The sequence below is a fragment of the Onychomys torridus genome, chromosome 17, assembly GCF_903995425.1.
Source record: "Onychomys torridus chromosome 17, mOncTor1.1, whole genome shotgun sequence".
Lineage (NCBI taxonomy): Eukaryota > Metazoa > Chordata > Mammalia > Rodentia > Cricetidae > Onychomys > Onychomys torridus.
Window position 1 is genome coordinate 28,993,884 of NC_050459.1, and position 24,235 is coordinate 29,018,118.

The 24,235-nt window shown below is 40.7% G+C and overlaps 1 protein-coding gene across 1 annotated transcript in view; it reads right to left on the reverse strand.

The window, feature by feature from the left end:
* The window catches only part of Tnks (tankyrase), a 149,997-nt gene that overhangs the window by 84,466 nt on the left and 41,296 nt on the right, over positions 1 to 24,235 (reverse strand). Inside the window, exon 3 of the mRNA XM_036209298.1 lies at positions 16,217 to 16,312. Coding sequence (XP_036065191.1) covers positions 16,217 to 16,312 — 96 coding nt within the window. The remainder of the gene's footprint in view (positions 1 to 16,216; positions 16,313 to 24,235) is intronic.

The window sequence follows — 24,235 nt, forward strand, 5'->3', positions numbered from 1 at the left end:
AAAGTTAACAGTGTGGTCCCTCCCTTGACTTCTTTAGCCACTCTTGCTATCCACCCTTCTTCTTCTTCTGTATTTACCTCCCTTCACTCCTTAATTAAAGCCCCTCTATTCTCCATTTCGCTCTTCAGATCACTTGTATCCTACAATTCCCCTCTCAATTGCTCTCCTATGCCCCAAACTTCCTCCACACTCCAATTACCCCCCTTTACTTTTCTGACTTCTGCAGTTACTTCAGGCTGCATATTCATGCCCGAAGACTTGGAAAAGGAAGTGTTTTCTGCACCTGGGTGACCTCATTCGATATGCTTTCTAATTCCATCCATTGACCTACAAGTTCATGATCTCATTTTTCTCTAGAGTTGAATGGTATTCCATAGTGTACATGGACCACATTTCACTATCCATTCATCAACTGGAGGACATTTAGGTTGTTTCAATTTCCTAGTTACTGTGATTAGAGCAGCAATGACCATGGCTGAGCAAGTGTCTGTGGAGGTGTTGACTCCATCGGGCAATGTGCTGAAGAGTGGTAGAGATGGGTCATACAGATTTATTTCTAGTGTTTGAGGGTTCCTCGTGCTGATTTCCAGAGTGGTCAGCGGTCTTCAATAATAGCAGCAGTGAATGCAGAGCCCTTTTTCCCTATAGCCTCTCCAGCACCTGTCCTGTGTTGTTTGGTTGGTCTTTGCCATTCTGACTAGGGTAAGATGAAGTTTCAAAGTTAGCATTTCCTAATTGCTAGGGATGATGAACACATTTTGATATACTTCTTAGCCACTTTTATTTCTTCTTTTGTGAATTCACTGTTCAGACCTAAGCCCATTTTTCTGAATGGGTTGTTTGGTTGCTGCTTTCTTTATTCTTTGAACTCTTTACATATTACGGATATTAAGCCCCTGTCACATGTATAGCTGGCAACGATTCTCTCTCATTTTGTGAGCTTACTCTTCAACCAGCTGATTGTTCGCTGTTGTTTGTTTTTTCTTCTGTGCAGAAGCTGTTTAGTTTCATAAAATTGCCCTTGTCAATTATTGGCCATAATTTTTGGGCAAAATGAGTCTTATTAGAAAGTCCTTCCCTAGACCTGTATCATGTACGGTTTTCTATTTTTTTTTTCTTTTGAGCAGTGACAAATTATACAGCCAGATCGTTCAGATCATCTGGTTATGTTTATAAGGGACACTATTCTGGTTCATTTTGTGCCATTTCAAAGTATTTGTCTCAAGCTCAAATAAATATAGAGACAAAACATGAATTTTACACATATATAGAAAACCTGATGTGACCAAGATAGAAGACTGCTTCAAATAAATTTACAGTTTTAAACAGCCATACATTTTAGAGAACACACGAAGCCAGAGACTGAGAATGATTCTCACACAATCTCTCCATTAGCAACAGATACTACACATTCATTTGAGTAAATGTGAGTCAATTGACAGAATCTGTCATTTGTATAATAGCTTCTGCATAGAATTATCTACGAACAGTGGCAAAGATTACCTAACTAAGAGCTTTGTAATTGGTATAAAATCTCAGCAGGCAATTTTTGGATTCTTGGCAGTCTAATGTTTTATCATCTTGATAACTTTAGTAGATTTAAGTCAAAAATTTGTTTGAAAGGGTGAAAAATTTTAAACCCAGGATCCAATTATTTCCTTGGCATACTTAGTGCCTTTCTCTACTTTGTGTAAATCTATAGTTTTTAATGACAGAGGCTGATAAACCATCACATTTTAAAGAAAATGACTTTGCAGACAGGTCTATCTGAGGGCAGATGATGTAACTAACAGGAACCCAGAAGTTCTTTCAGGAAAGGCATACAACCTATCATCCCAACTGGCCACAAGATTTATGTGTGACTGTGTGAGTGTGTGTGTTATAAAGCATTACAACTGAGTTGCAAAATAAAGTTTATGTATTTCTTCTTGTTAAAAAAAAAAAAACAGAAAAAGAAAGAGTAGCATTCTTAGAAAAAAAAAAAGATCTTTAAAATAAGCTGGGGAAGAGGAAGTCTGCAGTGTATAACCTACACAGCCTCTGCTCACCTTTGTGTTACCAATGTTCTTAAGTAATCTTGTTTCATCCATTTGATAAATTTTTCAAGTGCCCTGATTTGAAGCTGATGCTACATGAAATTGTTTATGTCTGAAAGGAGAAAAATGTAGCCTACTTATGTCAATGAAGTTCTCACATTTCATCTTTCAGATGTTACTGGGCCAGCTGTCCTCTGACATCCACATGCGCACTGTGACACGTGTGCATGCATCCCTGTACAAACACACACACACACACACACACACACACACACACACACACACACACACTCTCTTTAAAAAACATATAATAAAAACAAAATTTAAAAGACACTATTTTATTCCTCAAAAGGGATATTGTTATTTCTGCCAATTAGCTGGACACAATTTCTTAAAATCAATGCCATCCCAAGGGCAGGTGATGCTAAGAACTTTGCTTGGCTTTCTCTGGTCCACAGGAAGGAAGGAAGTCTGTGATGGCAGTGGTAAGTGTAAGCTGAAGTGGTCCTGCCGTCCACCAAGCTCCCCGAGACCCTCACTGCCGGTTCTCGGAGGACAGCTTTCCCAACAGTCTGGCTGTCCTTCCTTTCCCAGCTTTCCCAACAGTCTGGTCGTCCTTCCTTTCCAGCTTTCCCAACAGTCTGGTCGTCCTTCCTTTCCAGCTTTCCCAACAGTCTGGCTGTCCTTCCTTTCCAGCTTTCCCAACAGTCTGGTCGTCCTTCCTTTCCAGCTTTCCCAACAGTCTGGCTGTCCTTCCTTTCCCAGCTTTCCCAACAGTCTGGCTGTCCTTCCTTTCCCAGCTTTCCCAACAGTCTGGCTGTCCTTCCTTTCCCAGCTTTCCCAACAGTCTGGTCGTCCTTCCTTTCCCAGCTTTCCCAACAGTCTGGCTGTCCTTCCTTTCCAGCTTTCCGCTATGTGGTTATAGCCATTTTTCTTGCAAGGCATTATATAAATCTTTGTTTCTTGTCAATGTCAATGTCCTTCTGAATTGTAAGGCTGTTTTTGTTTGGTTTTGGTTTTTGCTTTCTGAGGCAGGGTTTCACTATGTAGCCCTGGCTATCCTGGAACTCTGTAGACCAGGCTGGCCTCAAACTCACAGAGATCCGCCTGCCTCTGCCTCCTGAGTGCTGGGATTAAAGGCATGGGCCACTACCACCTGACTTTAAGGCTTTTAATATATTTAAATTTTTCTACTTCATATTTTTAAAACTATTTGTTGAAAAAATGTCTTTACTATCATTTTTGTTTAAATAATCTATTAATTTTAATTGCTTTTTCCTAAAAAGTATCATATAAGAACTAAAAGGGGCGGGATTGAGATTAATCTCTTTTCTTTCAGAAACAAACCATATAAATTATTAATTACTCAACAGCACTCTTTCCTCTGTCCTAGAAGAAAGTCACATTAAAGTGTATATGGATGTGACTCCCAGCCCGTTCCTCTTTCAGGAGACTGTCTGGTTTCAAAACTTGTTAATTCAAATGATATGAATACTATTTCAGCACAGTATTTGGCCCCTCAAGACTTGTAGTACCTGAGGGTACTACTGGCACGGACGCCGTGGCTCAGTAACTAAAAAGGAAACGCAAAGGGCTCCAAGAGCTTCCTATGACTACTGTTCAGTTGTTAAGTGTCTTTCAGACTGACACACTGGGAACACTGGGCAGGGGAGCAACCAGCAAGCAGGAGGCCAGCTTCTGGGACGACGGCACTACAGAGGCTGCCTGGTGCTTCCACTCTACCCGACCTCCTCCCTCCTCTACTCCTCCTAGCCTTGGCTGTCAGGCATCCTCACTCACACTTCCATTTGGGACGTTCACTTTTCTTTTGCAAAAAGCATAGGCAGGAAATGATTTTATTTTCCTTATTAGGTTTTGAAGATGAAAAGAAGACTAATTTTGCAAACAAGTGCACAAAGGCATTGCTCTTCCGGAGACTCCCATATCTGCCTGTTATTGCCCCTGGCATTCTAATAACTTCTTAAAAACAACAGTCATTTCTGTGTCCTGTCAGAAGCCATACATCACTCACTTGTAATGCATCGGAGGGAAATAGAATAATAGAAAAACAACATATGGAAAGATTGAATATCAACAGAGAAAGAAGATTCCTTTTCATTCACCTGGGGCCCATTTCCAAACGTTGAAGCCAAATATATATAACTAGAATTATAAGGAGCAATCGAATTTCCTCACAGACAGGGGAAGAAAGAAAGAAACCCAGAGGGAAAGAGGATAAAGCCAAACCTAAGAGCTGGGAGACAGAACACTCACCGCTGAAGCAGAGTGGTGTGCTTGGATAGAGGGGCGCCCTCGGAGAACACAGATCCATGCACAGTCTTGTCATGATGTAAGCTCTCTTACCTGGGCTGATTTTCTATCCAATTAAGCTCCTAAGTACTACTTCCTTTAAAAGAAATTTCCATATATAAAATGATACAGTCACTTCAGATAATTACACATTTTCTTCTTTCTCTCAGAAGGAATTAAAGATTATCATTCCCTGTCCTCTCCCACTCCCTGTTAGGCTGTCAATTCAGATGACTTCCAAGGTCCACAGGGACGGGGTGGGGAGGCATTATTAAGATGTGCAGCAATTCCAAACTGTCAGAGGTTATGATCAAATGTATAAAGTCAAGATATTCTAAGTAGGCCCGATCCACTCCTTGAGAAAACACTGCTCGGCCCACATATCATAGTCATACACACCAAGCTCAGATGGCTAATTTGGTGAAAAAGCTTCCTGAGAACCAGTTAGTGTGTCTAGTGGGCAGCTACGGTAGGACATCCTTCAGGAAGGAAGGGAGTGCATCAAACTGTCCCCCAGTTAGGAACACAGTCTACTGGGTCTACAGGGGGAAAAAAAAGACAAAAGGTGCAGACAGCATTTGCTTCCAAACAACTTCAAGGAGTTAAGTGCCCAGGAGCTCGCTCCCAAACAAGATATAAGAAAGTACTATAATTGTGACAGTGCTCATAATACGCTCTGCCTAAAATGACAAGGGAAGCCTAAACTTCATTCCTAGAAAAGAAACAGTTCTGAGACAATAAATACAAAAGATCACTGATGTGGGTGGAAGGAAAATGTGAAGGGTGGGGGGGGGGGTGCTGAGTTCCTCCTAAACAGCAACTCAAAAAGACATGCAAAGCAGGGAAACCAGTATATACCCACAGCTCATGATGTAATTTGTTAGCTCAGTGGTAACCCTGAGTAAAGTTTAAAAGCTTCTCAATGGAAATAATTTCAAACAGAAAATTTGCAAAATTCCTACAGAAGACTCCTGCCTGCCAGGCTCCCCAACTGTACTATTCTGCCCATGAGCATTCTATGTTCTTTCCATGGATGCGTTTGTCTTTCACACTTTAGTGTCCACCCTAGACACATGGGAACTGTCTCCGAGTCTTCTCAGCTTTATCTGATTCTCTTATTGGTGATGTTCATTTTGATCACCCAACAAAATACTGTCTGATTTAGGGGCAGATAAGATATGCAGAAATATACAAATATGTTAATCAAAGGTGGTCCCTAAGATTGAGTACTCCGTGTGACATCTGTCCTTACCAGTGTTTACCGTGACTATGGCAACAGTGAATTTGTTGTCGCTAACATCTCTCCACACTGACTAGTAGAAATGAAGACTAAGAAAAAGCCCCTTTATTTAAAGTCATATACGCAGCTATTCCTATCTTACCCAACTTATTACATAGTCTAGCACTATCATAATTTATTGTGATTGTCAAATTTGGCCAATAAGAAACACTTCTTGATAAAAACTTCTCGGTTCTTACGATGCCTCTTCTTTTTCCTTTGAGCACTTACTTGCCTGTTGCTTAGAGCAGTGGTCCCCAACCTTCCTAATGCTGCGACCCTTTAATGCAGTTGCTCATGTTGTGGGGACCCCCAACCATAAAATTCTTGTTGTTACTTCATAACAGCAATTTTGCTACTGTTATGAATCATAACGTAAATATCTGTGTTTTCCATGGTCTTAGGTGACCTCTGTGGAAGGTTGAGAACCACTGGTTTAGACAAGTTGTTCCGGCTCTGTGAGGGTTTCACTGCCTTGCTCCCCTGCACTCTCTGTATCTCGTTTCCTCCCGGGTACGATGGTCTCTTCGGTAGTACATGGAGGCATGGCATGTAGACTCTCAGGCCAGAAGGTTTGCCTCCCTGCTCCACAGTGCTTTCTCTCAAGCATCCCTTCTTCCAAGGATGCTCCCTGCTTACATACTTGTTCAATATCCAAAAATGTAACGGTCTCAGGGTTACTATATTACAAATATTTTTAAAGATATTAAAAAATCTGCTTCACTTAAAATCCTTTTTCTTTCCCTTGTGCTGGGGCATGAGGTCAGATATCATATTCCAACATTAATTAAATGTGACTATTTGAAACACAGACGACTTGCCTGTCTGTGCTCAGGGCCTCCAATTTCTCCTCAGTTCCTGACTTCAGCTTTCTCAGTAAGCAGGCCAGACTTCCTGAAGTTGTGCATTTATCAAACAGTACCCTCTAGGAAATGCCCCCGTTACTTGGCTAGATTTCTCACGGTTTCCCTCTACCCGTCCCCTACCCCCCACCCCCACCCCCAGACTTCATTTCTGGAACTTCAGCTTTCTTGAATGCTTTCTAGTTCATTCTTTCTGTGTTTCATTTTACAAAAGGAAAAAAAAAGAAAGTTTAAAATAAATATTTCAAAATGCTTCACTAGAATCTATTTCTGCCTAAACAATTCACCTCTATGGTTGGTAGCTACAAGAACAAACATTATCTCATACAGTTTGTGGGACCAAAAATCGAAATGGCTAGCTGAATGATTCTGACTCAGCATCTCAGGGCTGCATCCAAACTATAGGATGGAGCTACAGTGCCTCAAGACTAGCTGAGGGCGGAAATCTACTTGGCCCTCTCAGGATGTGCCTGACAGCCCTCAGGTTATCTATTACTGACTGAGATCAGATACTCCAGTACCACCTTACAAGTCTCTCTAGAGTCAATCACAAGACAGCAGCTTGCTGTCTCTGGAGTAGAGTATCCAAGAGACCGAGAGAGTGTGTCCAAGTCAAAGCCACATGGTAGTGACACACCATAAACTCTGGTACGTGGTGGGACTAGAAGACGACATAAACATATCAAAACCAAGACATGGGGAGCTAGCTACCGCACATTGTTTTTTGTAGAAAGAATGTCACATAATAAATACCTAGTCATACTCATGTCTTAAAAGCCTGTTGAGAACACCCTATCAGTAGTTCACGGAGAATATTTTGTATATGTGAAGTACTCTATTAGACATATGCATTACAGATCACTAGCCATTTAGGTAGACTCCAATAACTTGTCATTACAAATAAAGATAACCCATTTTTATACATTTTTGTGACTGAAAAGCAAAGTGTTCCAAAATCTAGTCTGAATCACCAATAAATTAAGTCTTTTCAGAGGAGTACTGGTTGGCATGTTTTTGAAAGGAAGGGTTTAAAGTCTTACTGTGCCTTTTTCCTGTCATTTCCTGCTATGACAACCTACTATTCCAGGCTGGCCTTGAACACATGATCTTCCTGTCTCAGCAGGCATGCACCACTATATCTAGGCCCCTTAATACAGCTTCATGATGTATTTCTCAAGCACTTGATGTGGTGATACTCAACAGTTGATAATTGTCACCTGTATTCCACCAATCTAAGGACAGACAGAGACAGCAGTAACAGTAGGCAAAGAGTAGAAAGTGTTAAACGGAGCAAGGGAACAAGTGGGTGAGTGAAACAAATGTTATGGTAGGATCTGCTAAAAAAAAAAAAAAAAAAAGAGGCAGCCAGTAGGTAAAAATATAAATGAAAGGCCAATTTTTGAATGTCTATGAAAAGGCCCAAAGTTTAAAAACTATTTCAAGAAATTCAGTTACCAGAGATTACGGGAAAAAGTTGTAGGCTAAGAACCATTTCTACAAAATGGTAGAAAGATGAATTGTAGTATACTTGAGATAATACTGTATTAATGCTTTATTTCCCAGCTACAGTTGGGATATACAGGCTATTATCTTTGTTCTTAGGAGAGAGTATATGCTAAAGTGTTTAGACATGAAGCATCATATGTCTGGGGGGGGGGGGGGAGGGGGGGGGGGTAATGTGGTCCTGTCCCTCAAAACATAACTGGTAAATCTACATAAAAATTGTTATGGGAATTGATTTGCTCAACTTGATTGGATTTGGAATTACCTAGGAGACACACCTCTAGGCATGCTGGTGAGGGTATTTCCATAGAGATTTAACTGGAGAGGGATGACCCCTCCAGAATGTGGGCAGCACAATTCCATGGACCTAAGTCCAGGCTGTATAAAAGAAGAAAGAGGAGGAAGTGGGCTACCCATTAGAATTCATTTCTTTCTGTTTCCTGACTCACACAGAACGCGAGCAGCCTCCTCACACTCTTACAGTCATGCCTTCTCTGGCATAAAAAAACCGTTCCACTGTTATAATAAATCTGTTCTAGTCTATCAATAAATACCCATCTACTGAATGGTCATTTTACAGGTATTTATTGAGTGCTGGGATAATAACAATGAGCAAAGAGAATTCCACTTCTCAAGAATCTAATTCTAGGAGGGATGAGAATCAGGCAATAAATAAGTAAATGAAATCATTGCATACAGAACAGATGGGTGATGGAAAGAGTAATGAGCTGTGGCATGCATATACACATTTCCTTTATAACCAACTACTGCCTCTTCTAACCATTTAACCTCTACCCCGTTTAGACATAAACACGTTGCCTGTGATAAGATCTCTTTACATTAGGTTTAAGTTAAAAGCACCACGGCTCCTGAGGTCCCAGTACTACCCTTCCCTAGTCTAAGACTGTCAGAATGGCTTGCTAAGCACACAGGTATAACTGAGTTGGCCTTTTAGTAGCAGCTGGCACTCTCCTCACTGATACCCAGAACATTCTGGGAGGTGATATTACACAGGTGTTAACACAACTATCCCTGGACATATTAGACATAGAAGTAGGACTCTGTTTGAAGGGGGTTTTGGTTTTCAGGGCAACATAACAACATTTCTATCATATTCCACTCCAGGTTGCTCAGCCTCTGGGTACCTCTACACAGCAACAATGGCACTGTGCACAGCAAGGCTGGAGCAAAACAGGAGAGATGGTGTTTGTACAAGGTCCACCAGGAAACTCTCCAACAGAAGGCCACTCACTTTGCTTACAGAGCTTAATTACATAATATAGTTACATATTATGTTTTTTATAGTGTATATACTATATATTATATAATTAACAGTGCTTCCTCAATCCTAAATGATCTTTCCTACAATTTCACTATCCAAAACATCAATTTTTTTTGAAGACGGAATTTTCATGTCATTTGTTCAGTGACATTTTAAGGTCTTTGAAAATTCTTCAAAATTCAGAAAATATTTGCTATTGGTTGTTCCAATCTTAAGAGCTGAACCAAGGAGTAAATGGAATTAATGAACGGACAGGAAGATGATAACAAAAAGGGGACTCTGGAGTTTCTCCCCCAAGCCTGTTACCAACCAATAAGACAATTTTTACTTTTGGTCACAATGAGTCAAAGGAATAGTAAATGCCATTTATTATCAGAACTTTACTTTGATTTCATTTTAAAAGCTAAAACATTCAACAGTCCTATTCTCTATACTATCTGACCAGTGTTCAGCATGATCCAGTATCATCTCCTTGTATTTTACAGTTGCTTAGCTCTTGGATTTTAACTGGGAGACAGAGTTAAAAACTCAAGAATATCACAAAAGTCATGCTGTTCATTTAGTTTTACATAAAGCTTAAATCCTCATAGTGTCAAGAGTAACAAGTAGAATAACTGGTTCAAAATGCTTTCAGGAGACTAGAGAGATGGCTCCGCTGTTAGGAGCACCAACTCTTCTAAACAGCCTAGGTTTGGTTCCCAGCACTCACAACCGCCTGTGACACCAATTCAAGGCATCCAACATCTTCCTCTGGCTTCTCCTTGAGCACAGGCATGCTTGTGGCATATGCTCACACAGACATGCACACATACACATAATATAATGAATCTTTAGGGGGATAGGAAGGTAGGGTGGACTGATCTGGGAGAAACTGACAGGGAGGAGTTGGGGTAAATATGATCATAATGCACTGCATAAAATTCTCAATGAACAAATATTTACTTGAACAAAAACATGAAGAGTCAATCGTGTTGAGACTCAAAATGATGCAGATATACAAACAATATCAAAGCAGAATCAAAAGTCATTTTTAGTTTATGTTTGTGGGTGTTTGACTGTATGTATGTCTGTGCCAGTGCCTGTGGAAGCCAGAAGTGGGCATCAGATACCCTAGAACTGGACTTACAGATGGCTGTGAACTATCATATAAATGGGTACAGAGAACTGAACCTAAATCCTCTCAAAGAGCACCCAGTGCTCTTAACCACTGGGTCATCCTGGTTCCTAAAAGAAAACCTTTTCAAAAATATAAGTAATTATTTTAGGATCTCTGGGGAAAGAGTAAACATTATTTTCCCACTCAAGAAAAGCCAAACAACATCAATGTACAAAGAAAGAAAGAAAAAAAATGTCAAAACTTAATACTTAAACTGAGTAAGTCCTTTAAAAACAGAAAAAAGTCAATGAAATTTACAAAGAAAACATAAATTACAAATATCAATAAGAAACAGACTGTTACTACTGACTCTATAAAGGGCAACAGCCTATCAGACACATGAAAATGCTAAAGAAGTCTATAAACAAATTTGAAAGTTGGCTTAGACAAAATTCAGCATTTCTTTGAAAGACATAAACTACCAGGCGTCACAGAAGGAGAAATATATAGCCCAATTGTCCAATCGTCCTAACAAAGCACCAGGAACAAATGATTAGAAGTTTATTTTAACAAAATGGGGAGGGAGGAGAGGTTTAAAAAGTACAGTAACTTCATAACCTCCTTAAAGGTAGAAGAAAACCAAACCCCAGCAAAGGGAAGGCTTCCTAACTGTTCCCCGACTCTCTTGTTAGAGCACATAAAGGAGCAGAGCACAGCCAACTCCTTCCCTATGGTGTAGTGTTCTGTATACTGGCTGACAGTATCAAGTCCCTTCCTGTGACACCTGCTACAGCTTACAACATATGGCCATAGGGGAAAAAGAACAGGCAGTCTCTGTACCATTTGCTACATTTGCACATGAATCTGTAATTGTATCAGATATCAAAATTTCAAGGACAAAGCTGGTAATCTTATAACAGCAAAACATTAATAAATTCTATCGCTATCTATACCACATAAACAAATCTCAGAGCTGGTGATATAGTAAATCACTTGTCTATCATATACAAGGCCCTGGGTTCCAATGTCCAATGCTACAATGCCCCTCACAAAGCAAAAATTAATAACTTTACTATAATAAAATTTAAAATAACAAGTTGGTTGAAGTTCTAATCTAAAATTCCACAGAACTGCTAGTTTAATCCCCCCCCCCCCAAAATAATAAAATAAAATCTCAGCTGCTCTGAGAGTACACACTGACTCACAGGACATGCTATCAAATTACTGGCTTCACAAACACCATTACTGATGAATGGAAGCTCTTGCCGGGCTTGCCTCTACTCTTTTAGGGGGCAGGGGTTTTAGGCTGAGGGGAGAACATGAGGGTGGCCAATGTGCTCTTCTGGCCTCCACAGGCACCAGATGCACATGTGGTATAAAGACATCCAAGCAAGCAGAGCATCCATAAATAGGAAATGAAGGTTTTTTTTTTTTTAACATTATGTCAATTAATGATTAATGACTACCTCGTCTGTCATTACTATTTGTTCAGTTACCAGTGGTCAGATCCCAGACATGTGGACATATATTTTTTAATCTAATCACTTAATACATTTTAAGTCCAGAGTTCAATCTTTCATTCTATTAGTGCAAGCAAGTAAAGGCCACAGAACATGATTTCAGGTCTCAATAAATCCATGAAGAAACAAGATTAGCTAAGAAAACTGGGGACAAGATGTTGAGAGATCCGGACAGATACCAAAGAGCCACAAAGTTCTAGAGCCATGTTTCCTTCAGACACAGAGAAGAGCTCATGGGTCTGAGGGACAGCAAACATCCAACTGTAGTGAAAATATGAAAACATGGATCAGCAAAAGAGACTCAACTATGCAACAAAGAAGCAAGATCGCGCCAGGCCATAGTTAATACTTTAGATTTTATCCAGGGGTAATGGGACTAGGTTGAAGGAGGTTCTGAATGGGACTACATGAGCTACAGTGAAGAGAACTGAGATTCAGACGCACACAGAGTGACTGCTGTCATGAAGAAATGATGAAGATCTGGACCCTAAGGCTAAGGTGGTGTGAGAAGTGGTAGCCTAGCAGCCTCAAAAGCACAGTGTGTAGACCTAATTACCAAGAGGGCGGATGAACGGTATTAAGGAGAAACTTTTACTTGACTGAAATCCTAGTGGTCAACACCAAGCAGCCAGCGTCGAGATCATGAAAGTCCTCACCGACTCACCTTCCCTGAAAAAGCAGCAGAGGAAGACCGCACAGACTTTGCTGACACACCAAGCCAGTCTCTAGAGGCACACACCAGCTCCTCAACTCTGAGACAATGAGCCACTGCTGATTGCTCAGTAGCACGAGGGCCTGCCTGCCCAGCACACAGATGAAGATGTCTCTACAAGGACAATGAATGCAAGTCAAAGTTTCTTTCTGGCTTTGGCTTTGGTGGTGTTTTGGTTTTTGAGACATGGCATTTACTCTATAGTACAGAGAAACCTGGAACTCTCTAGCAGCTCAGCTGACCTCAAAACTTGCAGTGAGTATCCTGCCTCAGTTTCCCAAGTGCTGGAGCTACAAGCATGAGGAAGGTTTATTTAGTTTTTAGGCACCTTTGTGTAAAATATCTTTCTTCCCTATTTTCTTTCCCAAAATCAACTAGGAAGCTCCTAGTACCAATCAATCACCAGGCCAATCTTGTGACCACAGGAAGTCACACAGTTCACCGTCTAATTAACATTGATCCTGCTAAAGATAACTATTCCTTGGGTCATCTATCCTCCAATCTTAATCAGTTATCACCTCTGCCTAATTCAGGGTCCCACTGATACCCTTAATCCTTCCCATGTGCCCCAGAGACTTTACTTTACATGGGAAACAAGCATCCCCTTTAGTCCCGTTAAGAAACAATGCCTTTCAGCAAACTCAAGGCATCCCCGCAATTAAACCACATGCAATCTGGCCAAACCTTGGAGTCCATCCAAGTCAAGAACAGAAGCACCTGTTTCTATGTGCTGAACCTGAAGATGGTAAAGAAGCACAATTTGGGTGAACTTGATGACCTCAAAGTCACAAAGATGGATGAGAGCTAATGCTTGCCTGTAATGCACAGAGGCCTCTACCTGTAATCCTAACATTTGGAGGTGAGGGTAGAATAATCAGAAGTTCAAGGCTAAACACCAAGTTCAAAGCCAACCTGGGATATGTAAGACTTTCTCTTAAAAAAAATAAAAAGAAAGAAAAGGAAAAAGAAAATAAGGCTAAAAATAAACTATCCAAATGTTAAATATGAGGGAATTCACTCAAAGAACTAATAAATATCCATGGAAAGGAAAATGCCAGGAACAAAGACTACTTACAGCCTCCTGAAATTAGCAATGCCACTAAATCAAATATTGTGTATTATGAATATCAATCGTTACATAGTTTATTTAATGGTACTAACATATGTTGCTGTATACTAATAAAAAAGAAAAGGCTATACAAAAATACATAAATGTCATCTCTTAAGGGAGAATTATTATTTTTCTTCTATGTGCTTTTCTTATTTCCCTCTATTTCAAAACATATTTTTATGTATAGAAAAAGTCCAAAATATGTTACTTTTAAAAGTCAATAATTATAACACACCAAACATCTTGTTCAATAAAATGTACATAACCTTTGACGTTTTATATTCTTGTTCTAAAACAACACAAACAAACCCACACCGGTTCCAAGTCCTCCAGGTGATCACCTAGAACACAGGTAATTAACAAAAGCTAAAACCCTGAAGACTTCTTTCTGTAAACCTACCATTCACTCAGTAGTTCAGCAAATAGTTGAACTAGTCTCTCCAATTAGCCCTCTCTTTCAAATGCCTAACGGCAGTATCTAAAACAAAGGTTATATGGCAGACGCCAACTACCACACTGACAGTATATACTTGCTTTGGACAGCAGTCTTGATGTATAAAACAAAATCAAACACATACTTTTTAATGTTCTATATAAAGAGATTTACTCTTTGTTGATTTGCTTAAAGGTATACCTGCATATTGTCTGGTTAATGCACCAAACTCATAACAAATGACAGACCACCAGGAAGATATTCAGCACCCAAATAACCACAGAGAAATCAAGAAGGAAAATTCCTCCCACAGGTTACGTAACGGTCCACAGCTTACTTGGAATAAAGACGAGACTCAGAGTAAGTCTACCTCTGAGATAGTCCTTTCAAGAGCCTGCCCTCTCCTTGGGGAAGGTGTGTCAGGGACTCAACATGGGGTTTTACATGTGCTAGACAAGTCTGGGCTGTGCCCTGAGCCCAGTTCACTTTTAAAATCAATGCTTCATCTTTTAAAATTTAGCACTGAAAATAATATTCCCATCATAATTCCATCAGAAAGAAATCCTTAGTAACAAGCCTATATGGGCAGAAAACAGTGAAAGAGTTCACCAGAGCATTTCCTTGATGTACACTATAGAGCACGAGCGTGTAAACATAACAGTTTATATTCCCAAGAAAATTACTGTTCTGGACTTTTTGTTTTACCTAAACTTTGTCTTTCAAAAAGCAGAAGTAGGCCTAAGGCGATGGTGCATCAAATGCACCTGACAAATGGCAGCAGGCAGTGAGCTGGAGAAGAGGGAAGGTGGGGGTGGGGGACACTCAGGAACAGTCTTGCTGGGCACTTGTCACACGGGAGGAGCTGCTTCCCAATCCTCTCTCTGGTCAGAGCACTAAAGCTGCTACATTGTTGGGCAGGGCTTGTTAAAGAGCCTGAAGATTCAGGACCTGAGCAGGCCTGAGACAAATCAGACAGGCGATTCCATCATTTAAAAGGGGGTATTCGTATTTCACTTTGCCTACACTGATTTAAACAGCTTCATTCCTCTAGTGTATGTTATCCTAGAGCAGCAACTCATCTAATTGTTAATTAATTGAGAAAAATCAGATTACTCTGATTTAGCAGTGATTTTATTAATTTTAGCACAGTGGGAAGTTGTCTTTCCATGCAGAGTAATTAAACAAAATTCCATATATTTTTAAAGCTTTCTGTACATAACGCCTTCCGTTCATCTTGCAATCTTTATTAAAAGTGCACAGCATGGACTGTTAAACTTAGGCAAGAACACGGATCTCTTCAAACACAGCAAGTTAAAAGGTAGTTCCGAGTCACTGACTCCCGCACCACCTAGAGCGTCCTATTAACACTGCAGTGACACCCAGGCTCCAAGCGACAAAGGTCAGGGAGTAAAGAGGGCAAGGGCAGCAGGGCTCAGACACTGAGACTCAAAGCCAACAGACCCAATGCAGCATTCTGAGAATGAAGATCAATGGAACAGCAGCTCAGGAGCTCCCCGGTAAACACAATCCTGCAGACCGTGACGAGGGGGGCTTCCCACCTCAGCATCTCTGGTGCCGGTGGCTGGCACTTGCTTTAATAAAATTAGTAAGCTCAAATCTGCACCATCAGAAGTAAAAAGACAATCTGTTACCCCAGTTCACACACCATGGCTGTCCTGGTAAAAGTGAAGAGAAACTAGAATCTGAGAGCAGGGCGGCTGAGTATTTAAGTATCGATAAGGCAGCAGGTTGTCCTTCCAGTGAAAACTACTTCCACACTAACACCAATGCCCTTGTCTGCTCAACAGTGAAGGACTGGAAAACCAGCCGAGAAGAGGAGGTCGAGGAAAACTGTGCTGCAAGCCAGAAAACTGACAAAACAGGAGGAACGTTATGATTTAATGCGTAATTCTAAGTACCAGAAGCAGTAAGATTGCTGCACAGATCTACAACAGCACAATTAATAAGCTAGCTATCCAATCAATGAGGTCTTTAGTGTTTTCTGAGCTTCGTTTCATTCTGTGCATGAAAACCGTACAAAATCAAGCAGTCTGTAGCTCTGTCTCCTTACCTGTGAGGACAGCTTTTGCTGAAGGATCTGCCAGGTCCAGAGCTGATTTCCCGTCAGTGTTCCGAATGTTTGGATCAGCTCCGTGCTGCAGCAGCACTGTGCAGGGAAAGCAGAAACAGTATCTTACCTCGGGGAGACAGAGGTTATTTACTGGCAAGTGTCGCCTCGGCATGGTGTAGGCATACACATACATTGCACAAGGTTTTCTCTTTCCAGAAAAGAAAGAGGAGAGAACAAGGGGAAAGCACTGCAGCAAAGGAGCCTCTCTAGAGGAAAGCAAGTTGGCAACTTAAGGTACAGTGTTATCACATGACTTGACATCATAAACATGAACTAGAAGCTTGCCCTGGACGGTCCTGCTCTGCCTCCCAGGGCAGCAGGATGGGAGCTGTGTGCTGCTCACTGACTGGCCGTGAGATGTGCTAGCTGGGGCTGCCCTCGCTTCACTACCACTGTGGCTGCTTGGTGCTGCTGCTTCCCTGCTGCACTCCCAACCTGCCTCCTCAGAAGAGTTGTAATACTGGGCCGGCAGGCTTTTAGTGGCTCACCACTTACACAGGAAACTCACCATCACCACACTGGCTTGCTTCCAGAAGTTTAACTGACATAGTACTGCATGCAACTCCAGCTCCTGCAGTCATGTTACAAAAACCAACTACCTCCTAGATTATGATCCTCCATCCAATTTTTAGAAATAGAAATTCAATCACTGAAATGCATGTAACAAAGCTATTTCATGAAAAACAACTGCAGAGAATCCTTCAGATTCAGAAGCTCTTATAAAAGGATGGCCCGGAAATAAAACATGGACATGACATTTTGGTAAGCCATCTCTGCTGTGCAGTGGAGGCTGGAGACTACAGGCATGTATCACCTATCTGATATTTAAATATGTAAACTAAGCATCTCTAGTCAAATACCTGAAATCCAAAGAAGTGAGAAAAGTGAATCTTTTCCCAGCACATGCATACCACACAAGTAGAAAATTCTGTCTGACCTTGTGATAGATGGGCACTTAAATATAGACTAAATCACTGCCAGGTGATGTATACATGATATATGTGAATACAAATCAACCTCAAGGTTAGACTTGGATTTCAGCCTCAAAACATCTCATTTTTATATACACAAATATTCCAAAGTCCCAGGGAGTGGGGTCTGAACTCTGAAACACTTTGGTCTCAGACATTTCTGATAAGGGATACTTCTATCTTATATAAGATCTTTAGGGTCTGACACAGTGGTAATGTGCTTGTTTCACAAACATGAGGACCTAGGTTCTGATACTTAGCTCCCACATAAAAAGGTGGGCACAGCAGGATCCCTGGAGCTGGCTGGTCATAGTCTAGCCAAATCAGTGTATCCCAGGCTCAGTGAGAGACTGTCTCAAAACACACAGTGGAGAGAGTGACTGAGGAAAACAACAGACCCTCTCTGGCCTCCATACACACAGGTACACTTCATGCATGCAAATACATTCCTAACGAGCAACTACATATACATACTGCCCCCCCATCACCCCCTCTCCTCCATTAACAACAGTTCAGTTACAAGCTTTGAGCTACTACTGATAATCTTCAAATTTTCATTCGAAGTACTACACTGAAGCCCATGCATCCTTTTGGACTATTTGGAAGGTGATCTTCATATTACTGAATCCTGCTGTTCATAAGGCAGTTCTTTCTGTGATGCATAAGCCATCAAATCAATGGCTTTGCTACAATGGAAGCCAACAGAGGGACGCATCCACATCTCTTGCCTTAGATCTGGGGTAATTTCACACTTGCAGTATTAACACTAGCCATGGCTTAAGAAGATGCAGAGACCTTGCAGACTTTTTACAGTCCTGCTTCTAAGTCCTGCGCTGTTCCATGAGTTCAGATGTCTAGAGCCAATCATAGTCTGAAAACAGTAAGTAGAAAGTTTCAGAAAGAAGTAATTATATCTTCACACTGCGTGTACTCCCTTCCCACGAGTCACCGAGTCACCTAAGCTCTTCATCCTGGCATAGCATCACAGGGCTGATGCTCGAGAAACCCTTATTTTACTTAGTAATAGCCTCAAAGAGCAAGAGCAGTGACGTCGGTGATTCAAATATCTCAAAAGCAGGTTAGCATGTTTACCTTAAGTGAGAAGATCAAAGTTCCCAACTAAAATGAAGAGAAAAACTATGTGTTAAGATCTATGGTTGAGACCAGATCTATCACTGCGACTGTGAGGAAAGGAGGAAGAAATCCACGCTAGTTTTGCTATTGCACATCTTGGTAAGAAAACCCTAGAGCACACTCAGAATAACTTTCACTACAATACAGTAATTCTGTCTTCTTATTAGACACCACTGCTCAACTGTGAGGCGCAATGCATTGATTAAACTTCAATACTTACACACAGTTCATATGGATAGGAGGTACAGATACAGGACTCAGTACCACGCAAGGGTTCAGACATCCACTGTGATTCCTACCATGTGCCCTGGGTACACTGGTGGGGAGGGACTGCTGTGAATCATTAACTTGAATGCAGCAATAAACACCATCATTTTTCAGATGTTTCTAAAATGACTCAATAGTTAAGGAATAAAATAGTCACACAGTATCAAGCTGTTGTTACTGTATCATCCTGATGGCTATTACTGGTAGTCAACTTGAATACATCCAGAATTAACTAAAAATTCAAGCAGATGGGCACACCTGTGAGGGATTTTTAGTTAACTGGTTCATCTGAGGTAGAAAGACCCACCTTAAAACCAGATGCTCTGAGGTCAGAACACCTTCCCTTAATCTGGTCCAACCTTCATGTAGCAGCCTACATAAAGGGCACAGAAAAGGCTTTTGCTCTTTGCCTGCCTGCCTGCCCTGATTCTCATTGGCAAGTTCATATATCCTGCCACTGAGACATTCCTTCACTGGTGCTAGAGCCTGTTTCTTTGGGATTCTGACGTATAGTGAAGACCAGATGAGACATCCACCCTTGTGGACTGAACAATTCTAAATTCCTCTAGAGAAGCCTGACTAGATAATCAAAATGAAGAGCTTTGGCAGACACTTTAAGTTCTGGACTGGTCTATAAGGCATCTCAATCATAAAGCAGACTCAAGAACCAAAGGAAGGCAGCAAACACTTCTGCCTTAGTTGTTGGTATGTGCAAAGAAAAGGCAGGGAACAGAAGAAACAACTATCACAAACACTACTGGCTTTTATCCATATCTGAAACAACTATCACAAACACCACTGGCTTTTATCCATATCTGAGAATAACACCAGCTCCTGCTTTCAATGGAGGTGAAGACACTTTTTATTTAGCAGAATATGACAATTACATAATGGGAGCTTTGATTCAGCATTTTTTAATAAGTGTTAGAGGCAAAGTATTGAAAGCCTAACTGTTCCTCCAAAAGGAACTAAAATCCTCAATAAACTTTCCTGTTTTGCAAGAGAAGTTGGCAATTTAGTCTCAGTTTTATTCTGGGTTAGGTGGTTTCAAAAGTAGCAACTGATCTGCTTAAAAAGTGTGGCTTTTAAGCATTTTGTGGTCACTCCTAGCTCTTCCTTGGACTCAAACACAGGCACATCCAATGCAGAACAATGTCGCAACAGGAAAGACCAGCTGAATTTCTTCAATCAGCTGCTAATAAAATCCATATTAGAAAATATTGAACCATCTTAAGTTTATTAAGACATAGGTCACAGAAGAAACTCTATAAAGTTTAGGTACGAAGGTACCTGCAATTAAAATAACAGGGTCTACATCTGTCTTTCACACTGCTTAGAGGAGTAAATGAAAAGAAAAAGCAGTATGCAGAGAGGCTGAGCTTGAAGTTTGACAATACATATCACCCACCAGCCACTTAGAATACTTACAGGACATTTTAAGACGCAAACCTTTCAGTGTGCAAGAAGCTAAACATCAGCCCCACCCCAGACAGCCGCTATTCCACCACGGGGTATCTACCCCAAAGATTCCATCCCAGCCACACACCACAGCCACCTTCACACTCCCCACAGCAGCCGAGTTATGGGCAACTTGAATGGCCCTCGACAGGGAAAAGCAGAAAGAAAATGTGCTGTCCATAGACTAGGGAGCAGGTTGCGACTATGAAAGTCATCACTGGTGCTTCACAGTACTCTTGGTAGGGACTCATGAGGGGACTACATTCTGATACTGAAGAATGGCATTCACAGAAGCAAAGGTTGACCATGGCAGCTCTCAGGAACGCCAGATAGTACTTTAGAAGTTGTATTTAAGAGTCACTTCTGATGCCCCAAATGTACTTTCCAAGTTCAGAACCATGAAAGGGAATTTAACTATCAGCACAAAATATAACTGGGATCCCTGCTGTGTGGTCAGTACAAACACCACAAGCCTCTCCGAGTATGTTAATATAATACAAAAATAAAACATGCACAATCCAGAAAATAAATTAACGAGTACTGTGGTCATCCATAACTTCCTTTATTTCATTTACTTAACGAGAAATGATCTCACTATACAACCCAGCCCTCAAACTCATGATTCTCCTGCCTCGGCCTCACAAGTTCTTTATAACTTCTACTATCTTTAACAAACTGAGATATGATCCAACCTTAAACCACTACATCTTGACTCCTCCCAGTTTTTCTACTGATGGACATCAATCTTATCATCTCCTTTCCAAGTAGGGAAGCTAGAAAAACTACAGCAGCTGATACAATAGATGGTTGTAACACAGGCAGGACAAAATTCTCAAAAACACTCCATATAAGCTATGACAAGGACATGTGATTTTCCTACCTAGTTTCTATTTATTTAGGAGAATCTGCTCAGATTCAGAAAATATGACTTTAGCCATGTTCAACACTATTAAATTTAAGTACCTACATCATTCTTACAAATTCAAAGGAAAGTTAAACTTAATGCAAAGCTTCAGTGTGCCAGACTCTAGAAGAACACGAACCTCTTTAGAATATACTCTATTAACCACAGGCATTAACAAATGATTTAAGAAGTCAGGATTGAGCTGGGTGGTGGTGGTGCACGCCTTTAATCCCAGCACTCGGGAGGCAGAGGCAGGCAGATTTCTGTGAGTTAGGCAGATTTCTGTGAGTTCGAGGCCAGCCTGGGCTTACCAAGTGAATTCCAGGAAAAGGCGCAAAGCTACACAGAGAAACCCTGTCTCAGGAAAAAAAAAAAAAAGTCAGGATTGAAACCATGTGAGTTTTTCCAAGCTAAAAATGTAGCAAGTCATTTAGAGTAAAAGTCAAAAGCTGTTTAAGTTTTTTCTTTAAGTGGTAAAAATCACAGTATTAAAAACATTTTTTAAAATGTGAGTTTAGAGTCTAAAATTGTTCACTGACACTCAAAGTACTTAAACTCAAGTTCTGTCTATGTTCAATGTTTACAAGTATTTGTAAATAGCTTACTTTTTAGGGATGCAAGTACTCACTTTGTAGACTGAGTTTCAAAATTCAACCACATAGGACCCTTCAAAAAGCTTTATGTTATCTTTATTTTATGTGTATAATAACTATTTTAAGTCTGGGCACCACGTGTATTCAGTGCCCCACAGAGGCCAGAAAGGGGGTTGGGTTACGTGGGACTGAAGTTTCAGGTGGTTGTGAGCTGCCATGGAGGTGCTGGAAATTGAACCCAGGTTCTCTGAGACATCTTCCCAACCCCAAGAACCAACTTAATTAATTTTTTTAATACATTGCAATGGTCCTTAACTTTTTTTTTTTTTAACTAGATTTACTGGGGATAGAGACATACTGTGGAGGTAAGAGGGCATCTCTACTTCCATCATGTGGATCTCAGGGATTAAATTCAGGCCATGAGGCCTGGGGACAAGCATTTTTACCCACTGAGCCAACTCATCAATCTTTGTTTTGTTTTTCAACAAAATTTTTCATTCTTTAGCAAAATATATATTAAAGAGCCAAAACAAATACTCTTCAATTTCAGAACTCTCATCAACACCATGGGATTTAGGTGATGAGGGTGCTAAGAATGTTGCTCATTTGGTGGATCAAGTACACCTACTATGTGTGATACCCTGGGTTTGACTCCCAGCATTATAGGAAACCAAGCATGGTAACTGCATGCCTGTAAACCTGGCATTCTGGAGGGAGAGGCAGGAAGATCAGAAGTTCAAGGTCATCCTTGGCTATGAAATGAGATCAAGGCCAACCTGAGCTTGGACACTGTCTCAAAACACAAACAAAAAACCAGATTGGTAAGGAACGGAAACAGAGTATTTTTTTCTTTTCAACATAAATATACAACACAGCCTTGCTTATTTACAGTGATAATTTCTTCAACAGAAGAAATATATAAATAATAGTATAGTGGCATAAATTACACCATTAACATAATGTATAAAAACAATTTTTTTTTTGTTCAAGATATGCATTACTTCGTAGGGCACAAAAGTAGTCAAGCAATAGGGAGGTTGAGTGTCACTAGTATGTTAGTTGTTTTTTTAACCATCATGAGTTAATTTACCACTAATGGTAAACATAAAAATTCAAGTAACCACTGCTAATGTCTATAATAATGTGGCTTGTTGAATTTAAATTAGACTTAAGGGATAAGCATTTTCAATTTTGAGAAATGGCCAACTCCCTTAGGTGGTAAGCAGTGAAAGTAATGAGATTTAACAAAACCTAATGCAGCTTCAAGTGATCCAGTAGCTACTGAGACAGCTCAGGAATTAGAGGCAGGAACAGCGAGCGGTAAAGGGAATCCAGAGGAGGACGCATAGAAGCCACTGCTGTTCTGAAGCCAGTTCCTGAAGCAGGCAGATAAAACCTGTTTTTCCGAGGTCTCGTGGAGTAAAGCAACAGCAAGGAAAGCCCAGAACCCATCCCAAACTAGTGACTATAAATAACATTCTCCCCCACCCCATGAGGGGCTTATTCCTCAGGATGAGGACAGGTGGCTGTGAACTAGTCCTAGGGAACCCAAGGGCACTTGAGGCTTAAAGGGACCGTGTAGTTGCTACAGGTCAGAATATGCCAGAGAGGAGAGAGAAATGGTCCTCCTTTCAGAGAGTGCAGAAATTACAGACATCACTAACACACCAACTACAGCAAAACAGAGAGGCCTCCTTAGGTCACCTTAGCTAGGGTAACCAGCACTCCCGAGGTTGGGGGGGGGGGTCTTCCAGGTCAAAATTACTTTCTTAATTAAATGTTACTTCCTCATTTCACTGTGTTAACCTCTGCACTGAGTATTAACACATGAAGAATGTAGCCGTGAGTCAGCACATGTTAAGACAATCATCAAAGTGCACCAGTGATCACGAATTCTCCCCACTATGGACCTGGGATCAAAGCAACACGCACTTTCAAAGTTTCGAACAAAGAAGCAAAATTTAGTAATTTTGCTGGGACCCTTTATTATTAAACTCTTTAGTCACAGGAGATAAACTCTATGTACACCAGATAAAATTTGAGGCCTAAAAGGAGTACTAGCTCTGCTCTCTCAACACACTAATGTTCATTGATATGCAAGCTTCTCTGGAGAACATGAGATAAACATTTCTTTGATGCTCAATGGTGTCTTCTGCACTGAGTGATTAGCGACATTCACTGAGTAAAGTAAGCCGTCTTCCTCTTAATTAACACCCTCTGTAACACTCTCTGGAGGAACCTGAGAATATCATTGTGCAAGGCAGAGCCTAATGTGACCCACTTATAAAGCTCTTCCAAAATGAAGACGAAAGGACAAATATTCCAATGTAATGGCTAGAAAACTAGGCTGGGTTTCCAGGGAAGAGCTTTAAAGTCATGGCTGTATTTCAGTCATAATCTCTCCTCTATTCTTGAGATATGCTATCCCATATGGATGGTCTAGCACATGTGACGAGAGTTCCTGAGATGTGTCTAGGGAGACGAATGATCTCAACTGTTGCTTGCATCTGACTCTGGTCAATTTAAATTTTAGTTTAAATTATTACTAGCAAGCATTTCATGTGCTTATAACACCTTAGGTATGTGCAATCACTCTATGAACAGCAATTTTATGAAATGCAAATAAAGATTA